Source organism: Gracilinanus agilis, chromosome 2 (assembly GCF_016433145.1).
Source record: "Gracilinanus agilis isolate LMUSP501 chromosome 2, AgileGrace, whole genome shotgun sequence".
NCBI classification, from domain to species: domain Eukaryota; kingdom Metazoa; phylum Chordata; class Mammalia; order Didelphimorphia; family Didelphidae; genus Gracilinanus; species Gracilinanus agilis.
This window is the reverse complement of record NC_058131.1, coordinates 354,706,538-354,725,453: the sequence shown is the minus strand read 5'-3', so window position 1 is coordinate 354,725,453 and position 18,916 is coordinate 354,706,538. Positions and strand designations below refer to the sequence as shown.

At 37.8% G+C, this 18,916-nt stretch overlaps 1 protein-coding gene across 3 annotated transcripts in view; it reads right to left on the bottom strand.

The window, feature by feature from the left end:
* Nucleotides 1-18,698, bottom strand: part of KIAA1191 (KIAA1191 ortholog) — a 35,946-nt gene extending 17,248 nt beyond the window's left edge. The window contains exons 1-6 of one of the 3 annotated variants that reach the window (XM_044664431.1): nucleotides 18,532-18,698; nucleotides 17,226-17,339; nucleotides 16,513-16,589; nucleotides 12,275-12,465; nucleotides 10,056-10,182; nucleotides 557-681 (exon numbers count right to left, since the gene is read on the bottom strand). In XM_044664431.1, coding sequence (XP_044520366.1) covers nucleotides 557-681; nucleotides 10,056-10,182; nucleotides 12,275-12,465; nucleotides 16,513-16,540 — 471 coding nt within the window. In that variant the 5' untranslated portion in view covers nucleotides 16,541-16,589; nucleotides 17,226-17,339; nucleotides 18,532-18,698. The remainder of the gene's footprint in view (nucleotides 1-556; nucleotides 682-10,055; nucleotides 10,183-12,274; nucleotides 12,466-16,512; nucleotides 16,590-17,225; nucleotides 17,340-18,531) is intronic. The other 2 variants (XM_044664432.1, XM_044664433.1) reach the window with 2 other exon arrangements.
* Between the last annotated feature and the right edge of the window lie 218 nt (nucleotides 18,699-18,916).

Sequence of the window (18,916 nt, the reverse complement as noted above, 5' to 3'; positions counted from 1 at the left end):
TACATATAAATCCCCTCTCTTTACCAAGTATTATGGGAAACCCAGAAGAGAAGTCCAATATTTTTTATCTAAGATTTGTAATCCCTAAATCTGATTTTTAACAATGGATTCAGTCATTTAAATTCCCCAACTATCCGGTGAATTCATGACATTGCACTGTCAAAGATGACAAAGTAGCTGTGGACAGTTAACCTTTGTATTAAGTCACATAATGATATGAATTAGGTCTAAAAAATAATTTCATTTAGAAAGAGAGGAGATGATAAGCAAACATTCTTTGAGACTTCAACAAATTCAGTCTGAAAGGAAAAAATAGAAACAAAAATAATTGTCTACTGACCTCAAGTCAATCTGCATTCTGCAGAATAAATGCAAGAATACTATAACATGTAAAATGAGAATGATCATTCTACCACCTTTGTCACAACAGTTATTAGGAAAGGTCTAAAACAATCTAGAAATGAGAGCTTTTATTACATGAAATATCTACTGCATTTTTTATGTTAAGTTTCCATAAGTGACATTTTCTAAATCCTTCAATCTACTGTGTGCTCACATGGACTGCCTCCGCCACACGATGGTACTTGGCTTCTTCTGTGGTAAGGCCTTTATGGGGAGTATATCCTGCGTCTCTCAGCCCTGCTTGCTGTTCAAAGCGTTGGATGCTCTCTTGTGTCTGTTCTGAAACAGAAGACAGGTTTTCACACACATAGATAGAAAGCAGAGATGCTCCACACATTAGCCCTGGAAATGTGGTTTCATCCTGGGATGAGTGACTAATGAAAAAAGTTCTACAACTATGGATGAGTCAGGCTGCCCCAGATATTCTGCTATTATCAACAAAGAAAACTAAAACTAATTTAATACCAAGAGCAATTAGGTAGTTCTAGATAGACCAGGGGGGAAAAATCCCCAAAGGATAGCTTATCAAGTAATAATTCAATTTTATTTCTAGAGCACTTGAACTTAAAAGGCTTCTTCAGCACCTGCCAATAAGGCAGCATGAAGAGAAAGCAGACCTCCCAGCAAGAGTGAAATTCCAAGACTAAAGATCAAGCAATCCAATGAGGTGGGGGGAGGGAGAAAGTAAATACACCATCATGGCAGGATATTTACAGTGATGGGGTAGGGGTTTCTGTTGAATTTTAATGAGCATTCTATAATTTCTTTTAAACCCTTACCTTCTGTCTCAGAATCAATACTAAGTATTAGTTCCAAGGCAAAAGAGCAGTAAGGGCTAAGCAATAGGAGTCAAGTGACTTGCCCAGGGTCACACAGCTAGGAAGTGTCTGAGGCCAGATTTGAAACTAGGACCTCCTGTCTCTAGGCCTGACTCTCAGTCCCACTGATCTACCCAGCTACCCCCATTCGTGTATAATTGATAGAATTTTTATTATAAATCTTTTTTTTATTTGATTGATTAGTCATTTCTCCATGGCTACTAAAAACCATTTTAAATGATTATTAATATCCCTAATTTAAAAAAAGAAAAGAAATCCAATGAGAAACTACTGTGACTTCTTCCACCCCAGAGATCAGCCAGAAGTCCAAGAGTAACAGGACAAAGAAACCTTTTCAGCACCAAGGTGGCATAGCCTTCCAGCAACTAGAGACAGCCAAGGCTACGTCTTAGGCAGCAAGAACAGAGACCTCTAAGACTAACAATTCCACTCAGAATCACAAAAGAAGTGGAGTTTGGACCTAGGACAAAGTCTCAGTTCAGGAATTAAAAGTTAAGACAGATAAGAAAATAAAACTCCAGTTAGTATCAGAAATTATTGCAAATCTAGAGATCCCCAAAAAGAATAGAAAAACTCTGTTAATAACTGCAAGGAATGATAAATCAAAGGAAAAATTGGATTTTCTACAAAGGTTACATAAATACCTAGGTGAGATTAAGCAAGAAAGAAAAATAAAATAAAAGCTCTTGGGGGAAAACTTAAAAGAATTAATAGTTTAGAAGATAAAGTACTCAAAAATGGACTCTATGAAACCTAAAATAGACCAAAGAGATAACAATAGATCCATGAGATAGCAAAAAATATTAAAAACAAAATCAAAATAGAGAATAAAATATAAAATCTGATGTCAAAAACAACTATCCTAGAAAACAGATCAGAGAGAAGTACCTAAGGAATGAGTCACTGAACTCCCTGAAAACCACAATTTAAAGGGAGAAAAACAGACAGACACCATAGTTAAAGAATTCATGAAAGAAAACTTTGCAACACCATTAGAACTGGGAGTCAAAGTGAAGACATGAGGACTTCACTTTGGAATCATGGCTCAGCTGCCTGAGGCCTCAGTTCTCCTCAGAGCCTATATTTAGAAGAGGGGACCAGGCTAGCCAACAGTCCTTTCCCTCCTGGTTCCAATCAATGCTCTGCTTCTGACATTCCAAACTTCAATAACATTTTCCCCCACAACCAGCAGGTATCTACCTCACTCCTCTTTCCGGCTCCCTATGGTGTATTGTCTTCCCCAGATGGAATGTAAGCTCCTTGTATCTCCAGGGCTTAAGGCAGTGCCTGGCACATAGTAAGAGCTTAATAAATGGCTGGTGCCTATCTGCACAAAATTAGTCCCGGGAACATCATAGCCAAAATCCAGAGCTGCCCATATCAAAGAAAAAAATACTTCAAACATCCAGAAAGAAATAGTTCAAGAACCAAGGAATCATATTCAGGTTCACAAGACCTAGCAGTTTCAACTTTTAAAATGATATTTTTGAATACTGCAAAAGCAAGAGAAAGTATTACAACCAAGAATAATCTGCTCTACAAAGCTGAGTATGGTGGTAAAGGTGGGGGAAAAGGACCTTTAATGGAATTAAGAACCTTCAAGAATTCAGATGAAAAGCTCAAAGCTAAGTAGGAACTGGAATACAAATACAAGAAACCAGAGAAACATAGAAAGGAAAGTTGAACAATAAGAAGGAACTATATAATGATGTAATACTACTATCCTAGGAGGGGGGAAAACATGTCTCTTTAGAATCTTAAAATATGAAGGGAGTTTAAGTAAGAAAAAGAGGGGGGAAATGGTCCTATGGCTAGATTGAGGCCATTCTGAAGGTAAGAGAAGGGAAAGGAAATGAAGTGTGCAAAAAAAAAATACCAAAAAAGGTAAAATTTATTATTTTCTCAAAATTTGGCCAGAGGGAAGGGATGGAATATAGGTGGCTTAGTGAATTGAGAGCCTGGCCCAGTGATGGAAGGTCCTGAGCTCAATTCTGTCCTCAGATTGTCCCTCACTGTGTGACCCTGGGCAAGTCATTTATCCCCACAACCTAGTTCTTACAGCTCTTCTGCCTAGGAATCAATACATGGTACTGATTCTAAGACAGAAGGTAAGGGGTTTTTGTTTTGTTTTTCAATTTTGGATGCATGAAAAGAGTAAACAAAACATGAAAAGAGGAGCAAAGAAAACAGGCATCAGATAAACCTCACTCTTATCTGAAATAAAAGAAGGCTGAACTCTTCTTTCTCACACATATATACACACAAAGAGTTTGGTACAGAAAAACAACAATCTGCAACCAGTAAACAAATAAGAACGGGGGAGAGGTGGGTCAGCAAGGGAGGAAGGAGTAAGAGGGAAGCTACTGGGAGGGAATAAGCTACACATAATTCAAATTTCCTTTTGCTAAAGGAAGTGAGTAAGGAGAGCAAAGGACTAGAATTTCAGAAGATGGTCTTAGATTACCTCTTAAACAACTGAACAAAATGTGGTATATAAACTTTAAGGAAATTATCCTGCTGAAAGAAATTATGAAGTAGATTATTTCAAAGAAACCTAAATAGTACAGAAGAACACAGAATGGAGAGCAAAACCAGGATTTGTACGTAACATACAGTAGTAAATTACCTTAGTAATCTATATTTTGAAAAACCCAAATATCTAAGCTTTGGGGACAAGAATCCACTTTTTTAATAAAAACTGCTGGGAGAACTGGAAAAGTTTGGCAGAAACTAGCTATAAACTAACATCTCAAATCACCTAATAATATAACTATAGGTGATACCATAAGAAATTATGGAAGCTTGGAATAGTTTATCTCACAGATCTATGAAGCATTTATGACAAACAAGAGATAGAGCACACTATGGGATGTAAAATGAATAAATCTGATTATATTAAATTAAAATGGGTTCACACGAACAAAACCCATGCAGCCAAGATGAAAAGGAAAGCAGAAAAGTAGAGAAAAGGATTTTATAGCAAGTTTCACTAATAAAGGACTCATTTCTCAAATATTTAGAGAATTGTCAAATTTATAAGAATGTTAAGTCTTTGATTAATAAATGGTCAAAGGATACTTTACAGAATAAGAAATCAAAACTATTTATAATCATATGAAAAAATGCTCCACATCACTACTGATTAGAGAAATGCAAATTAAAACAATTCTAGGGTACCAACTCACACCAATCAGTCCGGCTAATGACAAAAAAGGAAAATGATAAATGTTGGAGGGGGTGTGGGAAAATTGAGACACTAATACACTGTTGGTGGACACATTCTGGAGAGTAATTTAGAACCATACCCAAAGGGTCATAAAACTGCATATTCTTTCACCCAGCAATACCATTACCAGATCTCTATGACAAAATATGAAAAGGACTTATTTATAACAATAAATATTTATAGCAGTTCTTTTTTTAATGGCAAAGAATTGAAAATTGAGGAATGTCCATCACTTGGGGAATAGTTGAACAAGCTGTGGTCTATGATTGTGATGGAATACTATTAAACTATAAAAAATGACAAGCAGGATGCTTTCAGAAAAACCTAGAAAGAACTGACAAAAAGTGAAATGAGCAGAACCAGGAACACATTGTACACAGTAACAGCAATACTGTAAGATGATCAACTGAATGACTTAGCTACTATTCTCAGCAATACAGTAATCTAAGACAATTTCAAAAAATTCAGGATGAAAAATGCTATCCACCACCTCCTGAGAATGAACTGATAGAGTCTAAATGCAGATTGAAGCATTTTAAAAAAAACCTTTTGGTCTGTGTTTTCTCACAAAATGACTAATATAAAAATGTTTCACATGACTGTATATGTACAATCCAATTCAAGTTGCTTGCCTTCTCAATGAGGGAAGAGAGGGAGAAAAATTTGGAACTCAAAAACATTTTTAAAAATGAATAGTTCAAACTTTTTACATCTAATTGGAAAAAACAAATTTTTTTAAATTAAGTGTTTATTTCCCCTCCCTCTCTCCCTCCCATATCTCTATCCCATTAGGGAAAAACCAGAAAAAGAAAACCCAAGCAAAACAAATGCTCCACACTGGCCATGTCCAGAAATGTCTCATTCTACATATTAAGTCCAATATATCTCTGTTAGGAGATGGAGAACATGTTTCACCATTAGTCTTCTGGAATTATGTTTAATCATTCTTAAGTCTTAATTTGTCCAAGTTCTTAAGTCTTTCAAAGTTGTTCTTTTTTTTTTTTTCATTTTTTTTTCCCCCTTTAAACTCTTAAGCCTGGCTATCCACTGTGCTACCTATCTGACCCCATTCATTGTTCATTTTTTTCCAAGTTGTTGTTATATATAAATTGTTCTTAATGGAATAATACTTATGAGGATCTATGATGAAACATTACCCGCTTCCTGATAGAAAGATGATCAATTGCAAAAGGAGACATAAGCCAACAGTCACGGCTCTTGTGTGGACTCATTGTCCTTATTGTAAAAGTCCTTTCCTTTCTCCGTATTTACAATGGATTCCTCACTCAACTCCATAATCAAATTGTTTTGAAGGCTTGCCATTTCTACTTTATTTATAACATCTCTTGAATATTCCCTCCCCTTCTCTCCTCTAACAATGCTATCATTCTGGTGCATAGTCCAATTGCTGGTTGTTTGGCCTGCCCCAAGTCTCTACCCACTTCAGTTCATTTTCCATTCATTTGCCAAAGTGATCTTCTTGTTTCCCTAAAACCTAGGTTTGACTACATCATTTCTGCTAACCCCCTTGCCTCTCTCCCCAACCAATAAACCCAATGGCTCCCTGTCTCTTCTGTCAAAAAATAAAATCCTTTCTTTGGTTTTCAAAGCCCTTTATATCTTTGACTCCTTTCTATCGGTCTTTTTATACCTTACTCCCAAGTACTCTGCAATGACACTGATCTCTGGAGTTCCTTAAACAAGAGGCTCCATCTCTTTACACCAGGAATTTTCACTGACTGTCCCCAGTTCCTAGAATGCTCTTTCTCCTTATCTCTACCTCTTGTATTCCCTAGCTTCCTTCAAGTCCTTGATAACAAGTCAATATCCCACCTTCTACAGAAGCCAATTTCAAACCCTCTTAATTCTAATGTCTTCCCCTGCTGATTATTTCAAGTTTATACTATATAACTTTAGATAACTTTTTGGTACAGTTGTTTACATGTTGTCTGTGCCACAAAGACTGAGAGCTCCTTGAGAATTATAAATTACCTTTTACCTTTTTTTGTTTCAGTCAAAGATTACACAGTGCCTGATACACAGTAGGTGCTGAATAAAAGGCTTGTTAACTGACTGACTCTCCTTACTATCAGTCAGACCTTGAAAAAGTCCCTCTGCCCCTTAGGCCTCTGTTTTCTTATCTATAATGGGAAGGGGGTGAACCAGATTATCTTTTAAGGTTCAAAATCATGATTCTAATATATGAATTATTATTGCATGTAATTATTATTGCATGTATTTCACTGGCCTTAAGAATCAAATGAGGTTTAACTCTTACTTATAACAGACCCTAGCCATGTCATTGTGAACAAGTCACTGAGCCTCTGAGGGTCCCAGACAACTCTTAAAGACTGGAAGTTGTGGCAGGGTTACTGACCTGAATCAGTGGAGGAAGTTTCCATCCCAGTAGTTCCTACCTGAATGGAATCACAGGTATGGTCCCAAAAAAAATCTTCCCCCAAAAAGCCACATACACACAATAGTGTTAAGTATATATGAAAATAAGAATACTTGATTAACAAGAGCAACTTTTAAAAGCAGGAAAATAACCTAATAGACAAACAGTTCTCACCAAGGTCAAGCATTTCAATACTTTGAGACACTAAAGATTTCTGTCACATTCCAAAATGTGACACTATAACTCTGGATAAAGGCTGAGACTTCTTGAAATATCTTGAAAAACATTCTCTCAAAAGCACTTACAGAAACTAGAGAAATTAGCTAGACATTAGCCAACCTGGTAAATGTTCCATGACATTCGCCTTAAAGATAGTCAATGATTCCAAATTTGTAGGAATATGCAGTTAAGAATAAAACTCACTAAAAATGACTTTTCACTTTCATATAAGCTTCCTGATCAGTCATACCCTGAGATTTAACAATAAGAACTTTTTTTCCCCTTTTAAATAGACACACAAACTATATTTGCTATTTCAAACCTAGGAAACCCAAGCCCATGGCAATGTGATGGGTGAATCTGAACTATCTAAAAATTAAAACTACTTCTACTGTATCTGATGCCTCACTCTGTGCTCTGTGATCTTCAGCAAGCCACTTTATTTCTCTGGGTCTCAGTTTTCTGTTCTGCAGAACGAGGACACTGAACTAGATCAATGCTTTCCAAAGTAATTTTGTGCTTGAAATAAAATATTGGGAGGCCCACACAGGTCCAGAGTCAAATCCATGGGTCTCCCAAGAAGCAAGTACATTTGTCTATATTTTAACTTTAAAATTTGTCTATATTTTAACCTATTGAAGGCAGGTGTTTATAATTTTAAATCATAAGGGAGAGGGAGTGGTTGCAGTATTTTGCTCTTTAGTACCTCACATTTTTAAAAGAGGCAGCTGGATGACTCAATGGATAGTACCCGGAGTCAAATCCAGCCTCAGATATTTATTAGCTGTGTGACTCTTAGGCAAATCACTTAACCTCTGTTTGCCTTAATCCACTGGAAAAGGAAATGACAAACTACTTCTGTAACTTTGCCAAGAAAACTCCATTAACATTGGTGTGCTATGTTCCACAGGGTCATGAAGAGCCAGATACGACTGAATGACTCAACAACAACGACCTCAAATTTCAGGGAGGGTGAGCTATATGTACATGTATAACAAAGTTGGACTTTCAGGATCTGATACAAGGACAAGCAGGGATGAAGAGTACTGACTTGTCTAAAAACATCAGACCCTATGGGAGCAGATGCAAAAGAGTAAGAGTAAGAGTAAGTAAGTAAAAAGAGTAAGTAAGAGTAGAGGAGGGAGACTAAAAGTCTAGTATAAAACACTCCAAATCAGAGGACCCTGCCAGCTAAGCTAGAAGAAGCAAGCCCTTTAGAAGGGCTCATTAGTATGGATATGCTCATTCACCTCCCTATTCATGATGCAGAGACACCATGGTTCTGTGTAAGTTTGAAAAACATTGGACTAGATGATTCTTAGCTACTTCTTTAACCAAAAAAAAAAAAAAAAAAAAAAAAGCTTTTTTTCATTCTAATCATAGCATCATAGTATAATAGAAAGAATATTAGAATCATAAGTCCTAGGTTCAGATCCAAGCTAAGCTATTTAGTGCCTGAAAGGCCATTTAATCCTTGTGGTCCTCAGCTTCCCAGGCTATAAACTGACAGCGTTAGAGGCCACTTTCAGCTCAAAATCCTATGACACCAAACTCCAAAAAGTCTATTAGGAATAATTAGCAAGATCTACTTAACCATTCATTGCACTGTACACAGGTCCAGTTTCCCAGGCAAACATTTCACAAAACCAACACTAGAACCTTATCTACTAGATATATGCTATACACACTGTGCTAAACTGCTACACTTCTTCCACCAACACTGGAACAGCCTTCAGAAATTTTCAAAACAAAGCAATCATTCATTTGCAAGGAAACTTTAGGCCTGAGTTGTCAACCTGCATTATTTAAAATGCTGACACGGCCCCTGAACACTTGACCAACTCTTTAGATAATTTTCAAATCACTGCTACCATCCCTGATGTTGGTTTCTTAAACCTGGTTAAACAAGTGTTTCTGACCTTGGAAAGCCATTGTGCAAATCAGGGAGTGAAAAGCATTCCCTTGTACCTTCCACTGGCTTCAGAAAAGCAGCTGACAAAGCTCTAAACCAAGTCTATGCAAATAAGTAAAACATCCAAAACAGAACAGGGAAGTTCCATTCCAGTAATTATGGACTTCTCCCAAGCTACCAGATCTACCCTAAGTAACTTAATAAAAATATAAAAAGTCATTTAAGCTTGAATTTCTTAAAAAGCTAAGACCTCCAACTAGGGTACAACTTCAAACCACAGATAAATAAATCAGCATGCATCCAGTAATTAATTAGCTTTAGAGCAAACCTACCTCCCCTGACCACCAATCTGAGAACTAACCTTGATATCAGAAAAACTGCATTTAATCAAAGGATCCTTCCCCCCCCCCCCCCTTTGTGATGTCAGGCAAATCACTCCCTTTCTCTGTGCACTCATATCCTTTACTATAAAATAAAGGGCTTAGGATCTTAAGCTACTCTAAATCCTATTGTTCCATGATTCAACTATTTATTTCTGCCCAATGGGTAAGAAGGCACAATTTTTTTTTAATTCTTACATTCTGTCTTAGTATCAATTCTAAGACAGAAGAGAGCAGCAAGGGCTAGGAAATTGGGCTATCCAGGGACACACAGCTAGGAAGTATCTGAGGCCAGACTTGAACCCAGGCCTGGCAGGCCTAGCACTCTATCCACTGTGCTACCCAGTTAATCCAAAAACCACAATTTGAAAATGATTTTCTTTTGTCCTGAAAGAAAAATTAAATTCAAATAAACATTTTCTTAAAATCAGAAACAAATACACACATCTGGGTACATCAATTAAGATGTTAGAAACCAGGTTTGGGAGATGCCAACTCAAAGCCAACCTTCCATAAAATATAACAGTTTCTTTTCGATAACAACCAAATTAGGAAGTTCAAGCATTGAGTGAAATTTTGAAGTGTAGCACCTGAAAGTTTATTTCAGGCATCTTGACTTCCAACTACCACCCCCAACCCCCAACTCAACTCTTATAAAAGGTTAAGGGCGCTTGCTTACTTGTAATTAGAGAATTCATGATGACATGCGTAGCTTTGGCCTTCACCACTGGGACCTTGTTCATTTGGTCACTGGAAGCTGAGGGGGTTATGGAAGGAGAGGACAAACTAGTTTCTCCATCCTCAACCTGTGCAGAAGGGTGAGGAAACACTTTTGAAATGGACAGGGAAGAAAATTACATCACAAATTCTGTTTGCAATGTCTACTAAAATGTACCTGTTCTACTTCATAAGTACAAAAACAAAACTAGAAGAGGGTTTTGAACAAATAAACAGTTATTTGTGTTTTGTTAAAATGTATATTTTTCAAAGCGTAAATAGTTTTAATTTTAGGTCTTTATTTGTAAATTTACTACCTAATAGGAATATTAATATTTGTGTAGAGACCTAAGTCAACTGTAAATATCCGTTTATACCTTCTGATTATCTTTTTATCTTAAGGATAATTTCCAACATTTCTGGAAGTGAAATGCAAGGAAGGTAGGCAGGTGGTAGAAAACATCAAAAGAAAATCAGTCAGCTAACTTGCCTACATCCAAAGATTAAGGAATTTTGAGAGAGGCCAATAGAAAAGAGACATAATTAGTAAAGTACATTAGAGTATTAAGAATACTAATTTAAGATTTTTTTTAAATGAAGGACTCAATTACAAGACTAAGAACAGTGGACTAGCAATCTCTCCCCCTTTGTATAACACTGAGCAAACCACTTATGCTTATATGTAGAACAAGGGGGCTACCTAAAAAAGTTATATACCTAAAATTCTTTCCAGCTCTAAATCTCAGTCTTTTCATCCTTAAACAATAAAGTTTGGATTAATTTCCACATCCAAGTATTTCTCTCAATGCTCAAATCTTTGGTGAGAGTGGTAGGAAAATAGAGGACTCTCTCCTTTCTCACAAAACCCAGAAGACAAAGAAGAGGGAAGGAAAGAAGGAAGGAAGAAAAAGAGGTAGTGAGCATTCCAAAGCTCTTCTCATGCTAAAAGGATTAAAGTTAAAGATGTCCTCACCCAAACTGGTGTGACTATCTATTGTCTCTTCCCTTTCCTTCATCTACCCAATAAAGCATTGACCTTGCCTTAAAAAATGCTTGATTTATACTCAAGAAACAAAGGTTTAAACACTATCCTCAGACATTTTTCTGCTCTGCTTCCACATATTTATCTCTTTTTATAAGTCTGTAAAAGTTTCCAATGACCATAAAAGCAGCTGACATCCAGTAAGTAGAAGTTTTTTCTTGTACTTCTGGTATATTTGACACAAAACTTGTTTAATCCAAAATAGCTCCCTTGTACTCAGGTCACACTCTTGTAGACACCTCCTTAGCTCATTGCTCACCCTTGAAATGCAGATGTAACACTTGCCTAGGATTTAGCAAAGATAAAGACTAGCTTATATATATCAAGGAAGAAATAGAAAGGAAAAAGCTTATCTGCAGATGGTATAGACCAGGGGTCGGCAACCTTTTTGGCCTTGAGAGCCATAAACGCCACATTTTTTAAAATGTAATTTCGTAAGAGCCGTACAGTGCTCACAGTGCGCTCCTGTAACAGTGCCTGAAAAAAAATTGACTTTATGGCTCCTGCAGAAAGAGCCATATCTGGCCCTCAAAAGAGCCAGATATGGCTCGAGAGCCCTGGTCTAGACTCTTGATTCACCAACTGACTATAGGAAAATGAGCCTACACTCTTCTACAATCTCTTCATGGCTTATCAAGCTTCAAAGAAACTCCTCAGTCTGGCATTTAAGGTCATTCACTTCAACCTTCTAAATTTTCTTAAACTACTCTCCCTTCCTTGCAATTAACTCCTACTACTTTCTATTCCCTAAACATGACCTGACTTCTACTGCCTCTGTACCTTTGTTTAAACTGTGTCCCAAGTATACCATGAACTACTTTATTTAAAATTCACCTCAATGCCACTTCTTCCAGGAAGGCTTCCCTGATTCCCCAGGTTTGGGACCATCTCCACCCTCAAACCAAAGAGCATTTTGTTTTGTACCTTAGCCACTTGAGACTATAACTGTTAAAGGATTACTTAACTAAACTTTGTATCAACATTAGTGCCCTGTACGGTGTTTTACACACAACAAGTGATTAATATTTGTCCTAAATGTTATGATATCCCTTCCTAATTGTTCTAACCCTCAAATTTCTCCCCTTCTTAAAAGAATAGAAAAGTATTAAGTTCTATATAAAACAACAGCTATTAAATACCTTGGAAAGCTGTTGGTACTTCCGATCTGGGATGACCGGCTTTTTCCATAGAACCTTACTGCACATGTCAGATGAAGGCGGAGTCATCGGTGTAGGATCCTCCAGTACATCATCATAACTGAATGCCCGACGATGCATTCCAATTGGTAGGGACATCTTGCCTAGAAGCCCACCTGCACTGTGCTCAATGGCTAAGAACAAAGATGTCCATAATGAGGAATACATGTAGTAAAAAAATGTCATATATTGATTCTCCCTGTAGTCAAAATATGGGAGAGAAAAATAGAAATCCAAATGTTGCTGCTTCAAAGCCAGGGATTTAGAGGTTTTACAGAAGCTAGATTTGAATTATGGCTTTGATATTACTTATATAATCTAAGACACATCCCCTTCCCCTCTCTGGGCCCTGGTTCCTCATCTGTAAAATGATTTTGGAGTTAGACTAGATTTCACTAAGGTCCCTTCTAGCTCTAAATCTCAATCACCCTAAGTGTGTGCTACACATAACAATTTGTCAAGAAGAAGATGACTTCCCAATTCTACCACCACTACAAATACTTCTCTAGGGCTATATCAAAGCCACATTAAGAATTCCTAAAAACTGACATCTACCTTCAGTGAATTATCTCCAATAAGTATTCACATGATCTATAACAAAACTTTTTTCAAATATAACAATGAGTGTTCAAAATTATCCCTGCAGAAGAACAGATTTCATTGTCATTCAATGTTCACTTCCATCAACAAAAGTTGTTCTACTTTTACATTGCAAACTGATTTGGCTTAGATTGGAGGAATCTTTTGTTATATTTGAACTTTGTTCAAAGCAACAACAATACTGTTACCTAATTTTGAGGTTATTCCCAGGTGACAGTTTCCTCTTCCATGCTTCAGTAGAGTTTCAAATAAGATTTTTAACCAGGGATACAAGGTTCATTTAACTAGCTTACTCAAATGAATATTGTTTGCCTAGATTCTACATGAAAAGATGGCATTTGCTTCAGATCTGGTTAATTTTTATTTTTATCTGAGTTATAAAGATATGGCATATCTAGATACCCAATATAGAATAATGCTAGATACCATTTTTGTTTGTCAACTGACCAAACAATTAACTCTAAGGCACTAGACAATAATCCTGATATAAAGTGTTTGCTTTTCAGTCCACAGAGCACAATAATTGTAGCAGCATCAATCAGTAATCATAAAGGCTAGAAGAAAGGTGACTCAGTTTCCTTATGCCTAGAAGGAAGACACCAAGTTTCCAACAATCTGTGATTCTATGAAGCAGTCAGTTCGGTATAAATTAAGGTATCCATAGAGGAAATGGTCAATAAGACAATTAGGGTAATCACAGGGACAATGAATGAAAAACATACTGCCAGTCTAAATTGATATAATCTGGAATTTTGACTGGAAGATGACATTTGAAATAATGCTCATATAAAGCCTTTAAGGTCCCTTCCAGTACTATGACATAATACTTTATTAGTTAAGCTTAGTAGTGAATTGTAAAGAACCTATCATATAAGCCAAATGATTATTTAATATCCTGTGATAATACCTGACAATGCTTATTTGTTCAGGCCTTTTTAAGTTGCATCAGACTCTGTGACCCCATTTAAGATTTTCTTGGCAAAGATAGTAGTTGGCTATTTCCTTCTCCAGCTCATTTGAGTGATGAGGAAACTGAGGTAAACAAAGTTAAATAACTTGCACAGGGTCGGTTACTAAGTATATTAGGCTAGATTTGCACTCAGGAAGGTAAATCAGAAATTACTCTGGGCCCAGCATTATATCTACTATGCTATCTTGCTGTCTCACTCTAACTTATATTTGTGATTAAATTTAGCAGCAAAAACAAAAACAATTAGCTAGGTTTTGTTAGCATATTTAACTCCCTTTAACAACTCTAGTGGCTCCCTATCACTTCTAATATCAAACAGAAAATCCTTTATTTGGCAATCAAACTCTAGCTCCCATCTACATTTCCAATTTTTTTTTTTAATCCTTACCTTCCACCTTAGAATCAGTACTATGTTTTGGTTCCAATGCAGAAGAGTGGTAAGGGCTAGGCAATGGGGGGATTGAATGACTTGCCCAGGGTCACACAGCTAGGAAGTGTTTGAGGCCAAATTTGAAACTAGGATCTCCTGTCTCTAGGCCTAGCTCTCAATCCACTGAGCTACTCAGCTGTCTCTGTACTATTTCCAGTTTTCTTAAACTTTACACCCTAGCAGGTAGGTAGCACTGCTGGGCCTGGAATCCAGAGGACCTGGGTTCAAATCTGACCTCATATTACCTAGTTGTGTAATCACTTAACTCTGATTGCCTAGCCCTTGCCACTCTTCTTTTTTAGAACTGATACTAAGACAGAAGGTAAAGGTTTAAAAAAATAAAAACCCTAGGGGCAGCTAGGTAGCTCAATGGATTGAGAGCCAGGCCTAGAGATGGGAGGTCCTAGGTTCAAATCTGGCCTCGGGCACTTCCCAGCTGTGTAACCCTAGGCAAGTCACTTGACCCCCATTGCCCACCCTTACCACTCTTCTGCCTTGGAGCCAATATAAAGTATTGACTCCAAGACAGAAGGTAAGGGTTTAAAAAAAAAAACAAAAAACCTAAACCTATAACAAACACAAATACACACACACACTTGCTTTCTGATCCAGTGAAGTTGGCCTCCTTGCTGTTTCTCTCACAAGACACTCCATTTTCCAAATATACTAGCTGTCTCTCTAATGGCTGGAGTTTTCTCCCTGGATTATCTCTAACTCCTGGTTTCCTTAAAATCTTACTTTTTAGGGGGCAGCTGGGTAGCTCAGTGGATTGAGAACCAGGCCTAGAGATGGGAGGTCCTAGGTTCAAATCTGACCTCAGACGCTTCCCAGCTGTGTGACTCTGGACAAGTCACTTGACCCTTACAGCTCTTCTGCCTTGGAACCAATACATAGTATTGATTCTAAGATGAAAGGTAAGGGTTTTAAAAAAAAAACCTTACTTTTTACAAGGCTTTCCCTATCCCCCTTAAAGTTGTACCTTTTCTCTGTTTTATTATCTACAACTTATTCTGTATACATTTTGTTTGGAAATCGTTATTTTCATATATTTTCATATTGTCTCCCCTATTGCTATCTGTGAGATCCTGGGGAGGAGAGACTATTTTTTACCTTTCTTGTATTCCCAGCACTAAATAAACATTGGTTAGTTGACTTGATAACAAAGGGAAATACATTGACACCAAACACCAATAAGTTAATTATTGGTCTAAGATAGATCCAGAAATTACAATGAAAAAAATCCAATTATCATCTCAACTAAAGTAACTAATTCATAACCAATCACAATAGCACAATTTTTTTTCACTTGCCATCATTAGGTCAAAAATTGCCATTTGTGAATTTGATTATGAATGATTAGGTTTAATAATACTCTGGAATTAGCAAATACTATACTTCTAAATGAATCTTTATGAAACAAGTTTTGGCAGCCACAAATCCTCTCTTCCCCTGAGTTAGATAAATCTCTAAGATCTCCCTACTAAACCAATACAAGGGGTTTATTTTAAGAGTTCATTTTATTCCCCTTCCTGACTTTGAATAGGAGTATTATTCACAATGTTGGCCAAACATGGATTATTCCTAATGACAGGGGCAACTTGTTCCAGTGTTCCCCATGCCTCATTACCTGTCAGTTCTCCCTCAGGTCTGACTTCAGTCCTCACTACTGCTTATTCTGTGCTCAGAAGCTCATAGTGAACTGGCAAAGAACAACTTTCAGAGCTTGGATTTCCCCCATTTCTAAGGAGTACAGAACTGCCCTGAGGGCAGGAACTGGTGTTCCCTAGATTTTCTACAGAACCTAGTGTAAATAACAGGCATATGTAAATTGAAGAAGGGAAGCTTCCTGGTTTGATGGAAAATGACAGTTGAAAGCCCTGCTAGTCACTAGGGATATATTCTTAGGCAGGTAATACCCCTGCCAAGGCCTCAATTCCTAAAAAAAGGAGAGACTAGCTAGTTCCAGGGTCCCTTCCTGCTCTAACATTCTGTGTGTCTGTGAAAGCATAAATCAGGATAACTACTTTTTCTGTGGTTAAGAGAATTATAAAAATATCAGTCTGTCAAATCTAAAAACAGTTTACAAAAAAAAACTTAGCTTCAAATGAAGTTTCCTTCCATATAATAACTTAAACAACCGAACAAACAAAATATGACTTTACTAGAAAGAATTAAGTTTACCAGGCACATCTGGTTCTCTGGATGCCATGAAAGATTGTGATCCAAGTGTTTCTCTAGATATGAAGAACTCTGATTCCCTGTCACCAAATAAAAATAATTAAGCACATTTTCATATACTGAAAGCTCAGGAAACAAAAAAAAAAAACTACAATTACTGTTGAAATTTCAACAAATATAGATTACTTTGGAAGTTAAGTAACACATGGTAAACTCACCACTGGTGGATAATTCCCTGAAAAAATAGTAAAACATCTTCTAGAAATATAAGTTAAAGCCCTCCTTTGATTGCTTATAATGGAAATGAAGTGACTGAGTTCTTAAATAACATATGCTATGGCAAATTGGTTCTTAACTTTTTTTTTGTATCAATAAATCCCTCTGACAGTCTGGTTAAACCTAAGAATCCCTTCTCAGAATGTTTCAACTGAATAAAATATACAGGATTATCCAAACACTGGAGTACAGTAATTGAAATACTGAAAGTACGGAGTAGTTCAATGGCTGACATCTACTGCCCTGCCCAGATTAAGTTCAGAGAGGCTCATCAACCTGTTGTCAGAAAAGGTGATAATTTTTTGGCCAAAAATAACTCATAGAGACCATCCCCCAGAGGAAATTATGGGCCCTAGAACAAAATCTAAGGCCTAACCTTATTGATTCCCCTCCACATTAAAACAGAATGTTGTAAATAGCTAAAGAGAGCATCTGCTTACCACAGCAGTCTATAGAAGTTATGCAGATAGGACAAAGATGTCAAAAGGGAACATTCTGCAGCTAGTGATATACTAGCAGAGTTTCAAGCAGCTCTCAGGCAGGGGCTCTACCGACTAGAATTAAGCAAAACAAAAGTCCTTTACTAAGTTTCCTCACCTCCCCATCGAGTCCCCCCACCCCAAAAAAGTCCTTCTGACATCACACCCCCAAAATACAAATTAAATTACACTAATGTTGTTTTTCTTTTTCATGTGAAATTATTATACTTTGTAGTTTTTCTGCATCTTCTCCAACCCCCTCTCCCCCCATTATAAGCTTCCATGGGATACATACATGCTTCTGAACTCCCTTTAGTACCTACTACACAATATATGTTCAAGTGAAACTTGTTTCCCTAAAGTTGCAAGTCTCTGAAAAGTATTAACACAGAACTCATTAAAACAGATGCTGAAACATTTCACTGAAGCTCAATATACCCAGACTTTGGACTTCCCTACGGTTCAAGAATCACATAATAAACTATCATTATCTCCAAGGCCATTCCGACCATATGAGCCACCAGTAATTAAACTATCCTAGTGTGGATGTACCATAAGGAAGGGTTCCAGACAGTACTTGAGATACCTTTTTAAAAATGGTCTTGACCTGGTCTGTGACAACAGAAGGGCTCAGGACTTCCACATTAAAACGGTTTCAATTCCACTCCTTTTTCTAAGCCTAAGACTTATCCCAGTTGTAGGCACAGACTACCTTCTCAAACCTCTGGAAAATAGGGTAAACTTGGGAATATGAACAAAACCACCTGTTTATTCCATCTCTGACCAAACTTTTCCAAAATACGATAGGCTTTCAAAGACCCAGCCCCATCCCTACCGCCCCTCCCTCCCCTCTATACTCCCTACACATCCCTCAATTCATAGCACTTCTCCCCCTTCTTATATACACCTTCATAAAACCTTGACTTCCCATTTATACTCTTTATCAATCTCACGCATATAGAACCTGGGGCCCCACGATCACGGGGCACTCTCAAATCACAAATACCCCAATGCCTCCTCTAGCCACACACTTGACGCCCCTCAAATCCTCTAGTCCCAATCCCTCCCAAGGACCCTTCGAGAGGAAGTTCCGCGGGCATCCGTAGTCTTCCCCCGCCCCCCAGTCACACTCCGGTCCGTCTGACCTTTCCTCAAAGGCCCCAGAATCCCGCACCCCGGCCTGTCCTTCATCTATCCCACTGACATCTCCCCCAACCAGCCCTTCTGCTCTCCCGCCACAGATCCCCGCCGGTCCTGGCTCTCTTACCAGGTCTCCCGTGGGGCGGAGGAAGGAGATGGAGCAGGGACTTCGCCACGGACAGGAAACTGAGACTAACAAGGCTCTAAGGCCCCCTCACTTTCTAAGTGCCGAAGCACGAAGCGAACCGAGGCCATGACGCAAGTTGCGCCAAGACCTAAACAGACTCAGCTGAGAAAAGCTAAGTGAAGTGAGTCTTGAGGCTACAAGCTGCCCTTATAAAAGCCGTAGAGATCGCGAGACTTGGGCGAGAGCTGAAATTGTTGGCTGCCCTCAGAAGGGAGGGGAAGAGAGGGAAATGGAAGAGAGGAACTGATTCGTATGGACAACGCCCAAGTCCCTCTGGGAAATGTAGTTCCGAATGAAATAAGCCCGTCCCTGGTCTTGCAGTTGA